The sequence below is a fragment of the Tigriopus californicus genome, chromosome 4 (assembly GCF_007210705.1).
Source record: "Tigriopus californicus strain San Diego chromosome 4, Tcal_SD_v2.1, whole genome shotgun sequence".
Lineage (NCBI taxonomy): Eukaryota > Metazoa > Arthropoda > Copepoda > Harpacticoida > Harpacticidae > Tigriopus > Tigriopus californicus.
The window spans coordinates 861859-875093 of record NC_081443.1 but is presented as its reverse complement, the minus strand read 5'-3'; the positions used below and the strand labels follow the sequence as shown (position 1 = coordinate 875093).

General features: G+C 42.2%; 1 protein-coding gene across 7 annotated transcripts in view; it reads left to right on the top strand.

Moving 5' to 3' along the window:
• The window catches only part of LOC131878863 (phospholipid-transporting ATPase ID-like), a 29044-nt gene extending 18511 nt beyond the window's left edge, over nucleotides 1-10533 (top strand). For 6 of the 7 annotated variants that reach the window (XM_059225000.1, XM_059224997.1, XM_059225003.1 and 3 more), the window contains 7 exons: nucleotides 43-172; nucleotides 287-380; nucleotides 6209-6434; nucleotides 7053-7288; nucleotides 8279-8472; nucleotides 9245-9356; nucleotides 9667-10533. In XM_059225000.1, coding sequence (XP_059080983.1) covers nucleotides 43-172; nucleotides 287-380; nucleotides 6209-6434; nucleotides 7053-7288; nucleotides 8279-8472; nucleotides 9245-9356; nucleotides 9667-9939 — 1265 coding nt within the window. In that variant the 3' untranslated portion in view covers nucleotides 9940-10533. Of the gene's footprint in view, nucleotides 1-42; nucleotides 173-286; nucleotides 381-4699; nucleotides 4926-6208; nucleotides 6435-7052; nucleotides 7289-8278; nucleotides 8473-9244; nucleotides 9357-9666 lie in introns of all 7 variants that reach the window. The other variant, XM_059224998.1, reaches the window with a different exon arrangement.
• The last annotated feature ends 2702 nt before the right edge of the window (nucleotides 10534-13235 follow it).

Here is a 13235-nt window from a genome sequence, read left to right as displayed (position 1 = left end):
GCTAGATCAGCAGTTTTTTACCTCATTTTTTGCTCGTTCCAGCCGCCCACATCGGGGTTGGAATATCCGGTCAAGAAGGAATGCAAGCGGTTTTGGCCTCGGATTACAGTTTGGCTCAGTTTAGATATCTGGAACGGCTCCTGTTGGTCCATGGTCGGTGGTCGTACTATCGGTAAGTGGGACGGTATTTTTTTCGAATTGAAGGTTGACTGATTGACCAGCGTCGATGAAGTGCGGCCTCCCTCGTCTCTTTAACCCTTGACATTTATTGGCTTTCGTTTCGTAGGGTGTGCAAATTTCTCCGATATTTCTTCTACAAAAACTTCGCATTCACCCTGTGCCACTTTTGGTATGCATTTTTCTGCGGATTCAGTGCACAGGTAAGTTATCGAACAAACACAAAGTTATTCGTCATCATTTCGGAGATATTCCGCACAGTTTTGCCATCTATATTTTCGCGTCTAAAATACAAAATTGCCAAGCTCAATCATTGGATCCGGGTGGAACATGACGCTTACCTGCTCGGAAATGATGATCCATCGATGAGGGATGATAGTACCTCATCTTGTCACTGTCAAGCTTCTTTAGAAAAGTGTTCGTAGAAAAGATGCACAAAGTCATGTGAGGATAAAAAGAAGATTGATCAACGACAAAAGGGAAACTACAGTAAAGTTGTTAGTTCGCATATTCATCTCTTTTTTTGCCAAACAAGATATTCGTTACTCTTTTTTCACAAGGACAATGATGACTTCGAAGACCATTTTATCATTAGTCTTTGTTGTGAGTTGTGCAAGATCAAACTTATCAAAATCACGTAGCCCAAACGAAAACTCAAATTGGGTCATTCTGTATTTTTTCACGTTATAAAAGGGCATTGTTATGTCCCCTCCTAGATTCTGCTCTGGTGCTACATGAGCCCAATATCTATCTACTGCATAAGAAAATCAAGGTGTGAGAAAACCTTGCACTGAGATATTGCATTCGAGAGCTCCTTGAGCATATACAATATTTTTCTCGGGACCTCTTTCTTCCTTGTTCCCAAGTTTCAGGACAAGGATGTTCCTTTTTTGTGTTCTTAAGCAACACTTTGGTTGTATGATAGTACAGGGCTTTGGTTAGTGATGATGACTCTGCCCTTAAGCTTGGGGGTCATCTTAAATCCATTCATTTCGCGAGCCCCTTTGCTCTTAAGGGGTTAGATGAAACTTGGACGTCTAAAGCTGACATAACGAATGAGATATACCCTATATTCTACCCTTTTACCCTATCGTTATACATAATCATATTGATAATGTTGAATATCAGGGGAGTTCTGAATCCCCATCTTCCTAGGTCAAATTCTATACAAAATGAGATGGTTAGGCAATCGACTCAAATTACATGGCTGATGATTGATTGATTGGCCAGGTTTTCTGATTATTGTTTATTGATACATTGTTACCGTGAAGTTCTTGTCCCTCGAAGCTCGAAGGAGAACGTTACATTGTATTTCGGATGAGTGTGCTTGATTTCATTTTTTAAAGTCAAGATTAGCATCGCCAATGATGTGTGTAAGTGTCAGCAATAACCACAAGTTAATTTAAGACCGTGACGAAGCATGTTGGCGTAGCTATGCCCATTCCATTTCTAGTTGACGCTGAAAATTTATTTATTAGAAATTGCGGTATATGGCACCCCTAAAAGCATAGAGCTAGATGTGAAAACCTAATTTCTACGTTATCAGGAGAAGAAAGAGAAAATATTTTGATCAAAGAAGTAATTCCGAGAGATTGCGACCTAGGTAACATTGTTAGCGGCATATCTGAAACCCATTTGTTAGTCTCAAAATGTAATCCTCATTTTTTACGTCAAATCAGGGTTGCCTCTTTGTTCCAACCTAACCACGATATTTGCGGTATTTTGTGAAAGACGGGGGCCTTGGCTTTCCAAGGTTGTTGGCAACCTTAGTTTTGGTAATGTATTTGACCCCTGGACCACAACTATTGATTTGGCTGTCCTTCAGTTGCAATTTCAAAGACATTTTCTTCATAAAAGATAAGTAAGATTAAAGAATACATTCTTAATAAAAAATGCGAGCCAGTACAATGAAGCAGGTCAAATACAATAACATAGATTGGCGTAAACAATCGAATTGTTTTCAAGGGGAAAGAACTTTACGGTCATACTGTAGTGGCCTGGTTCAATCGATTAACGTAAGTACGTGTACAAGTCAGAGCATGCATAAAGGAATGTAAGTAAGTGAATGTCCCTAGTGATGAGGTATGAAATTTTATCGGAGGTACTTCAATTTTGAAGAGTTTTCTTTTACATATGTATATATTTTTTATCATAACCTTCTTGAACGTAGAGTAGTCCAAACAACGAATTTGCTATATTTGCTCTTTCATATTTTTTATTTTTTCGAAGGAGCTTGATAAAAACTTTCGTTGCTCACAATGGTTGTTCAAGTGATAATAGGGGTTATATGTACGGTCACTATATGTAGGATAGCTTGTTTCTCTGAATGGCTGTCGTTCTTATGCTGTTGTTGCCGGTATGTTGGATGTTGAATTTCGAATTTCTGCAATATGAGCCTCGAGTGCTCTCAAGGGAGCATTGTTAAAACGTTGGCCTTCCTTGAATTCGAGCTCGGGTCTTGAAGACACGGCAACTCTTGGACCACACCACCAATACACATACCTTCTCGAATGGGATCGAATGGGACAAACGACTAACCCACCAAATAAGGAACGAAAGTCTACCATACTGACATCTAGTTAGTGCCGTATTTCTTTGCCACTTCGCTCCTGTCTTTTTTCTTGTGTTCCTCCTGGAAGTTGTTTTTCTTTGGGCCGTTCAATTTCATTAGGAAGCTTCTCTCAAAAGTGTTCCAAACTTGCAAGTTTCTGGTTGGTTCCCTGTCCTTTGAGAGACCTTTCATCAACGCGATCCTACTCACTTCGTGCCACGTGCCTAGGATCTCCTTGGAAGTAGTGGATTGGAATGGTGGCACTCCAGGCGACTTCTCACATTATTTAGAGTTCTCAACTGGCTGAGCTTCCTCAGAGCCCAATGTGAGGATACAGGAATAAACCCGACAGACCTCGATTTGTCAGCCTTTGCTCACGTTTTAGACGTAGGGCTAATTGTTGCGGTTATATGGAGCTGCTTACCTTTTCGGGTAGAAGGTTGGGAGTGAATGATGCTCTTTGAAGGTGGAACGAATTGGGCTCAAAAACTTGGCAACAACCAGGGCTCAAATTTCCTCTTTGAGAAGGAAGAGAAGAGACCCATGGATAATTGATGATCAAAGAATACGCGAACATAAGCCTTGTTTAGAGAGTATGCTACGACAGTTTTACTTACCCACGCATTTCTAAACAACATCACCAGGACCTGAAACTGGGTAGATTTGCCGGGATTTATAATTGGAGGGGACGTTTCCCAATGATGTGTTTACTTTTCCTCACAAATTCTTACTGATATGAATAAATTACCTTCTCTCAGGAATGAGTCTCTCCCTTGGCGGTGATAAGAGAATTCAAGAGTCACTCACATCCTTTGTGGTTGTGGGTAGAACCTAACTATCAAAGTTTCCTCACCTTTCCTTTCGGGGTCTTTTTCATTGAGGGTCGTTGGTTGATTGACATAGTTCAAACCATGACGAGTATTAATGGATTTTGCTTGGATAGACAAGCGACGTAAGAGTAAATCAGAGATGTGAGAGTCAAACAGCATGTTGTTGATTTTGAATTTGGAACCACTCTGAATCAGTGAAACTTTGTCTCCAATTTTTAGAACCAAACTGACGAGAAGGAATAAAACACAGAAGCGGGAAATGACATTATTACCGTGCCCTTTTACAGAGCTCGAGAACCGGGACTTTTTTCACGCCACATAAATTTTGAATAAGGCTTCCTGTGTCCAAGTTTTTGTAGAAGCGCCGAGTCGAGTTTCCAGATTTTTGTTCCATTTTACAAAACAAAGACCGTGCATAATGTTTCAGAACCAAGCGTCAATTGAATGTTCTTTTCTTAATTGGAGGCAGTGAAAGCCAGGGAACGAATCATAGAAACGACTACCAAGTCTAGCCACGGTAAAAACGAGATTTTTGGGGTTGTCTTGATGACGGTCGTTTGTCAACGTCAGAGTACTCTCAGAACTAACTCGAATAAAAGGGGGCCCTTGACGGTTCTCGAGGGGAGCAAAAATTCCAATAAATCCATCGTTTGCGTTGAGACGCATTCCAAAGCGATTTGAATCTAGGATTTTAGCTTGAAAGTCGTTCACAACGATTGCGGCTTTTGTGCGAACCACTTGCACTACCTTTTTTACTCGATTTAGATTTGCAAGTTATGAAAGTCGAACAATAACAATAGAGCTCTCGAAAATTATCGGTTGAAGTAAACACCCATGGAATGAAAGTAACTGTATCTAAACATTTTTGTCATCAGTTTCCGATTTAATTTACATTTGTTTTCCAAATCAGCATAACCTTAGTTCGTACCCCTGCAATATTTAAAAAGCCGTGCTAACCTTTGCTACTACATTTTGTCCATTCTTTCTATGACTGCAATCCCCTACCTAAAAACCACCATTCAGACTTTCGCATAAACCTTCATAACACAAGTGTTCTCAACTACTTTGCATTGCATCTGCTCAATGGAATCACCTTGTAAACGACCACCCTACCATCCCCCGATTGTCGTCATTGTTCCAGACCGTGTTTGACCCATTTTTCATATCCACCTACAACATGTTCTACACGTCCATGCCCATCGTGTTCTTGGGGATCTTGGACCAAGACGTGGCCGAAGAGAGCGCCTCACGTTACGGACAGTTGTATGCACCGGGCATCCAGAACCTATTCTTCAACAGGACCAAGTTCGCTCTCTCGGCCTTCCAAGGCCTTTGGAGCGCCATTGTTCTCGTGGGATTTGTCATGGGTGAGACGTGAGAGAGAGAAAAAGAGCATCAGCAGATCACTCACTCGCTCACTCACTCCATATACTTCTACATTGTACACGTACACATTTTCACACCTCCTCTGACCTCCGTGTGTGTGTGTTTGCATGCATGTTCGTGTGCCTCAACTTCTCCACGCTCATGAATTGAGTGTGTATGTTTTCACTTTCAGCGTGTGTGTTCCTTTTCGACACAAGTTCTAATTTGTTCCAATGCCTTTTGAGAAGGTACACGAAGAAAGTTAAGTTTTCTTGAGCTGTTGAGCCATTGCCTAGAGGAGAGAGATGCCGAAAATAATCGTCTTTGGTTTCTTTCCTCCTCATTGTTGGGTATTTGGGCGGTCCCTGATGTTCCACTTGGATTGTTCCCGGGAACTTTCCTGAAGATCCAATAGAAAAGTTTCTACGGTCGTCTGCTCCTTGGCTGTCCTGGTCCACCTCTAGCAATGAAAATATTTTCACAATTGTTCCAACATTCCATTTTCGTGAGAAATCTTCGAGTTACGCGAGAATCACTTGGAATTTGAAGTGGACTCTAGGGATTTGGATTCGATCAAGAACGTTTCGGTTTCACTTCGTTCCCAACATCTCCTTCTTAAAGCCTTATGTTTTTCCCCACTTCCCAGTTCCCACCCGATGGTGGGGTTCCTCGAGGCTCATACGGCTGCTTGCAAATGGAATTGTGGGCAATTTTCTGCCTTTGGGCAGAGGAAGAAAAGGCTCCTTTTATTTGAGTCCTCCCCATTCTTGGATCTCGGATCTCGGGTCCTTGTTCGCTCTGGTCAGGATTGGACTTGAGGAGTCGGAAGAGTGGCTGAGCCGCTATTTTTGTGCTCCAATGATTTTCCCCTTGCTCGTTTTACCATAAACCTTTGTATGTTTAAGAGAACTGACTTCACTTCCATTTCAAGTCAAGGATAATCCTCAAGGGCTCTGGTTCCGTTTTATTGATTACTGAGGACCAGGAGTATTCCTTACGATCAATACACTACTTCAAGCAAGTTCGACCAAGTCGGCGAAAACAAGACGGGAAACAAAGTGATCGGTCAATAGAAAGTACCATGAATTATAAAGGTCTTTAGGCGAGCTGATTGTAAGGTCCTCGTGTGTACTTTACGGTACGAAACTTATTCCATCGACAAATTGGGAAGTTCAGCAGTGGACTAGTACCACCAAAGCACGATTTTCTTTCACTACGTAGTGTTAGGTAGTCTATAGGTATTTGATGTCTCACCGAGTTGTTTCCTTCTCTTTCATGGTTTTAGACACTTTTTGAGCCTGCCTTCATTGCTGTGTACAACTTATTCTACACCTCACAACCCGTTCTGGCTTTGGGTGTGTTTGACCAAGATGTAAGCGCGGAAATGTGCTTGAAATATCCCAAACTTTACACACCCGGACTGATGTCTTCTCTTTTCAATAAAAAAGAGTTCTTCAAGAGTGCATTTCAGGGATTCTTTGCCAGTTTTGTGCTGTTCTTTGCCACACAAGGTAAGTTTTGCACAGTTTTTCCATTTTTCACGAGGTGCTTGCTGCTGTCTTTGCGTTCGAAACACCGTTAAGTTTCTTGGAACGCGTTCGATTTTTTAGGACGAGTTTTAACTCTTTCTGTGTCATAGCAACTTTACTCAAGATAACGAAAGTAAAACGAGTTTACTTGCTCATAACCTTGAAAAAGGGGCTCCTTTCGATCTTGACGAGTCACTCCGTTGATCCACCAATGCAAAGCAAAAAATACTGGAAACCTTTAAGTTTCGGTGCCTTGATGAATGCATATTTTGCCTCCCCCCACGGGTTTTTAATCTAATGTCAAAGGGCTCCTTAAAACTTCGTCTCGGGTGCGTTTTTCCCAAGTCAGAAAGTTTAGTACCCAATAAAACCAAAGGCCTTAGAATTTTTTGCCAAACAACCATTGACGTTCAGGCAGAAAAAAACAAGGCATGAGAACACTAATAAATTCCCTGGTTCATTCCCCAATCTTTCCCCGACGAATTGTGTAAACAGCATGGACTTGGCTTTTCTCAAGTTCAGATCGCACTACTCAATGAGCAAAAAGCCTCAAAATCCATAAGCATTATCTCAATAACAAACGCATGTACTCCACTTTAGGCGCATACCATGACAAGATCTCTTGGAACGGAGAAGGCCTTTCGGATCATATGACCTTTGGCTCTGTCGTGGCCACCATCCTTGTGGTTGTGGTCACCGCACAAGTGGCCCTGGACACCTCGTATTGGACGGCCTTTAACCATATCACCATCTGGGGAAGCATTGCCGTGTATTTCTTGCTCCAGTTCTCCTACAATTACATCTTTGGCGGTGCTTATGTCGGTTCTCTGGCCAAGGTAAATAGAACACATGTTTATACGATTATATTCGCAAACATGCATCATACTGAATGATATATCATATAAAATCCATTGAACTTGGGTGAGCATTAATTCAAGACTTGACTTGCTTATCCCTTCCAGTCGTTTGCTTACCTTTTGCGTGTTTGGGAAACCAATGATGGAACACTTTTGTATTTCTTGTTTCTCTGGAGCTTTGACTTCTCGTATATGTATACATAGGCTCCTACTAGGATAACATGGCTTTTTTTGTCTTGACCAAAAATTTGATTAGATGCCAAAACAAATGTGGGAAATAGAGCCAACCACGACTTTGCATGTAATTCGTTTATTTGGAATATCCAACGACCTTAGAGCCCATTCCATGACCGAACTCAGGCTTGCCATTTTCATTGCCCATGTGGTTTTCCTTGGTGGACTGACTGACTGAGTGACTCGCTCGCCCGACGCTCTCTTTGAAACCAAGTATTCTTGGCTCTGCTTATCGCGAGCTTTTTCTCCGTGCTACCTCTCAATGATCGAGAGAGCGATGTTTTTTTCATCAGAGAACATGGGCTCGGTAAAGGTTCTCCGGGGAATGATGAAAAAGGAGATCTAAAAGATTTCTGCTCCCAACTGAGAGATCCACTTCCTCAAAAAGTTCCTACCACTCCTTTTTTCCTATGCCCATTCAACAGCAACGAGTGTGATGAAAGTTCTTGGACTTCCCCCACTCATTGAGATAAATGTTCAGCCAAGTTTATATTCACTTTCAAGGGCTCTTACACAACTCGAATCCCCGGGAAAGCTGCTGGCTTCAGGAATGAAAAAGTCGAAAAGTGCTTTCTAAAAAAGTCCAGTCTAGTTTGTTCAGTTTGAAAAAATGTGTAAATCAAAACAAAACCTCCTGCACTGTAGCTTCATTTCCCTCTGCTGAATTTCTAAACCATTGGGCAACGAAAAAAAAATGTTGGATGCTTTGGAGCTAAGCTTCTTTTCTCATTTCAGGCTATGTCAGATTGGACGTTCTGGTTCACTTGTTTGGTGACGACGGTTGTTCTTTTGTTGCCAGTTGTTGCTTGGCGTTTCTACCGCATGGATGTCCATCCAACCTTGACGGATAAGACCAGATTGGTTCAAAGGTCACAGAAGAGAGTCAAGCCCAAGCCAGAGTTCCGTCCTTTCAGTGGCAGAAGAAGTCGGTAAGTCTTGGAATCAATCAAATCGAACACATGGATCGAATCGAGACCTTTCAGGTGAAAGAGAGAACGCGAAATTGCCTCGTCAATGGAGCAGACCGGTGCATATATAGGTCAATTCGTCATTTGGCCGAGTTGACTTTCAACCTGAATTAGAAAACAAGGGAGCCGGTTTTTGTAGTATTTCTCTTTTTATGTCTTTTTTTTTTCTCTTTCATAACAAGAGCCTTCATGCGAAAAGTCATCCAAGTGGGGTTTAAAAGTTACTTGTGAGAGAATACTTACACATCTCTCTTGGTCATGGTCTTTTCCCTTTTTTTGGTTAGCATGTTCCAAGAGGTTGAGAGTTTGCATAAAGAACCACAGCAAAGGCTAATAGGCCAACCCCCCTCCCTCTCTTTGTTCCCTCCTTCCTTTCTTCCTTCGAGTCTTTTTCTGCGAAAGTAATGGTGTGGCCTTTTGCTGTTCAAAAGGCCATGTCTTCGCGATGAGACTGCTGTCTGAGGTTCTAATTTTATCTAGCGCTCTTCTCATGTTTCAAAGTAGACAGTTCGGCCTTTGTTCTTATGTTCATGGCCTTCAGTGATCAACGTTGCTAAAACGTGCACTTTTTTGCCAAATTTCGAAGCATTTTGGTTCTGCAATCCATCGTTAATGTATGAGCTCACTCCAGAATTCACCATGTGGATCGAGCTTTTGCAACGACCAGCCACGTGATCCGTGATTGATTCAAAGTCCTTCGTTGTTTTTATGGCCTTCTGACCTTTTTTTTCAGACGAAGTGTTCGCTCTGGATACGCATTCTCTCATCAAGAGGGATTTGGCCGCCTTATCACTTCGGGGAAAATCATGCGTCATCCTCACCAAGGACCATTCTCACTGCATCCAGTAAGTCTTGGGATTAATAGTGTGCCTTGGGACTATTTTCGAACGTCATTAATGACAGAGGTCGGTTTTCTAAGTGACCCCAGTTATTTTCGATGCGAATGAGGTCAAGCAGGCATTTGCTCGGAGACGTTCAGAGAACTACGCGTAGAACTCTGAAGCTACGTAAGCTACAACTCATGGACTTGTCGTTTGTATTAATTGTCGCATTATCATTAAATGATGTTGATTAGCCTGGGGCATGACGTCGAGTTTCGGCCTTCGTGATTACGGCATGGCCATTTTGTAACGGCATACACATCTTCTTCTGCAGAATCCGCCGTCCCAAGACGGTGGCGGAGGTGCCGGGAGTCAAGTTTCCTCCTCCAGCGAGTCCTTGGCTAGGAACACAAAGGCCAACAAAGGCAGTCGCGGCCATCATCATAATCATCACCATCATCATCAAAAGGCATCACATGGACGGCAAAGACCCGGTCAAGGCGGACTCACCACCCCTATGGAAGAGGGCAATAATCTAGCAATTAATTTGGAGATCAATGGCCACCTCCGAGAAGTCGGCATTCCCAATCGAATCGAGAGCGAATAAGAGACGTCGAACCCGAAAGTTGCTTTATCTTCTGGGATCCCGTCATGATCCCTGAGGCTCAAGTGAAGCGAAAATGGACTCGGGCTTTTCTCATCTCGTCACCCTCGACCTTCGTCCGTCTCTCGATGTCTCTGTGGACCCGTCAAATTAATCGAACCAAAAGACCAGGGCCTTGATTGTTGGCGGGTCTGTTTTCCTTGAGTCAATACGTTCACACCATGAGATCCAACATGATGATCCAACATGTTCCAATGTTCCAAAACATGGGACAATGATGAAGAGCAATGACTGTGGAGAGAACGTTCTTGGCTTGCTAGTCAGTCAGTCGTCTTACCACTATTAACCTACTCCTGTACGGAAAGCGAATCCCTAAGGGAATGATGATTAATGGACATGATGAGTTTTGAATTCATTTTAATGACGTACCTGTTTCTTGAGCGTGGACCAACCGAGGGAAATGCTATGTGCATATTAATACATTATTATGGATGTTGGTAGATTTTTGACAAAAATATCACCGCATAATGCCCACCCCTTTTTATGAACGTAGACCTTCTTATTTTTGGCAATAATAAAAGGAAGAAAACAACAACAGCAACAACAACAATCTTGACATCTCCTCTAGGCAGTATTTCGGAAGTGGGAAAGGCTTCGCAAGAGAAATGTCAATGAGAAATGAATGGTGGGAAGCAGGAGCCAACGAAACGCCTCGTAAATTTTGTCCCTCGAGTGAGAGTTGTTCCTGGGTTCTTTTCTTCTCAGAAGAAACCCTCATGGACCATTGGGATTCATATGGCAGACAAAACCAAGGTAGTTGATTATCACCTCCCACGTAGGCGCACACTTCTGTCTGAGCAAAGTAGTTGCAAACAACAAGGAGCCAGACGATCCCCTCGTCTCGCCAATGCCCAATTTCTTTGATCACATGCCTAATTTCTCATGCTCGTCTACATAGTATTCTGGGGAACTGTAACTAGTACGTACATATGTAGTAGACTGCATGCATGAAGGGGCTGGTTTTAAGGCTGTTCCTGCCGACTGGTAGTTGCTTGATGAGGTCTAATTGTGGTCGGGAGATCTCGAGCTTATTCGAGAAAGAGTAATGATTTGTTATGCATATCCAAGGCTCGGCTGAACCTTGTCTGAACTCTCTCTCTCTCTCGTTCTTTCTTTCTCAAAGCCACTGCTTGGTTGGTTGGTTGGTTCTCGCTTACTTGCCTGGTTCAATTTGGACGATCAGTCTCCCATTATTAGCATGTTTGCATGTGCCTCATCCCTCTTTCCAGCACGGGTAATCATGTTAATACAGAAAGAACCGAGAGGAAACTGAAAACCCCACTGACGACAATTTTTCCTTATATTGGCGTGCAAAGGCCGAGGAGCGATCCATCTCGGTTCCATTGATGTCCTTCATTTCAGCACTATTCCGCCCTTTCTCCTCTTTAATCGCCGCCATTTCGGACCAAGGATTTGGCAAGGAAACCAATGCAGTAGGAATCACTTCAAGCACGAGAAACATGCCATTGAAATTTTGGTTCGGACCCATCGCAGATGCATTGGAGACAACGACCATTCCTGCATTTTCGAAACTATGTGTTTCTACTACAATATTCATTCATCTCATTTCTGGAGTTGTAAATTGAATAATCGAACCCATGATTGTCAATAACTAAGTATTTCAATACCATTTTCTTGGTATGTCTTGGGTAAGATTTGTGTGTACTATAAGTACATTTTGTGTTAGAAATGCTTTATCCTTGATGAAGCATTAATATCAACTCATCTAAAGCCATGCGTCATTGGTCTGGCCACGAACATCTACAAACTAGGACGTCTGAGTGAAAAGAGAAAAGTTGTTTGTACTTGGAAAAGAACTATTTCTTGCCTTCTCCGAGTCTCGTCTCTAAGAGTGCAGATGCCTGGCAAATAAGAGATGTCATGGTAAAATGACAAAAAAAAGAGACAATGGCAAAGGGAACAAAAAAATAAATCGCAGGCATTGATGACAACTAAAAAAAAGATGCCACTCCTCCATCAAGGCCTGTCTGGAATAAATGAGTCCAGTGAGTAAGTGATATTTCAGTTGATACTTAAAGCTTTTAAGTAATACTGACAACGGGAAAGATCAGCTATACCTGACTCCTTGACGTCAATCAGTTGGGAATTGGCCAGAAAATATGACAGAAATGGAGCATTCCGATCCTCAAAGGAAGGCATTCCCTATCCGTCCATGTTTAGAGCGGTCCTTAGTTCATCCCTTGTTCACAATAACATGATCATATAGCGTGTGTACCCTAAGACAAATAATGCCGTGAGCTCATGGGTAACATCATGAGGTGAATTTAATGTACAGAGAGTGGTATCCATTTGCTAATTGAGTATACATTTATGATAATGTTGGTAAAGTGTAAGAGCCCTTGGCTTTATGATGTGCCTGGTCCATGAATGGTCAGATTTATCTTGGTGTTTAAATAAGAAATAATCATGAATGAAAAAAGGACATTTTACCAATATCATTTGACATGTTGTATTCTTGAATAGTGTTTAAAATTGGTGTAAAACTCCTTCAGGTCGGGCTTACACAGAACTATACGCATGCATTTATTGATGGCTTCTTACGCCAAACAAAGAAAACAAAGGGAAGACATCCTAACTGTTCATGATCCTACCAATAATTTGTTCCACGACTTTACTTTTTTCATCAACGCTCGCTCGTTCTTGTTATCGTTCGAGCCATTTGAATTGTAAAGATCCACGTAAACTTGAAACTAACAGCTCTACTTCACAAGTTATAGAAGATTTCGTCCAGTTCTACAGTTCAGCCTGCATGAAGAAAAACGAAATGTTTCCTCGCCATCTATCACGATTGAACGTTTGAGCTTTTCTTCCGCACCATGGACTTCTTCCATCAACAATCCGAGGGTCCTCTCCCAAGTTCCAAGCTACTTGGTTCATTAGACCTCCACCGAGGTTTCCCTAGCGAGATGCTCTTGACCTTTGAGACCTTATTTGCATGCTTGTATGCTTGCATGCTTATATCCAGTTAGGAGGAGTCTACTACACGATCCATCTCGTTATCGAATTCCATGTGTACATCCTCGCGTTCCCACCAAGGGCCTAAAAGTCCCCCCAGACATTGACAGTGAATCTTATTCCAGGGATTTTTTTTACCAAACACGGTAGTGCATTGGTAAAGCCCCTCGATCTGAAATAAGAGAGCATCGTTACGGCTGAGTCGAAGAAATTCTCATCTGAACATCCTCAAGTGAACGATAATGTTCCCCCCCCAAAAAGGT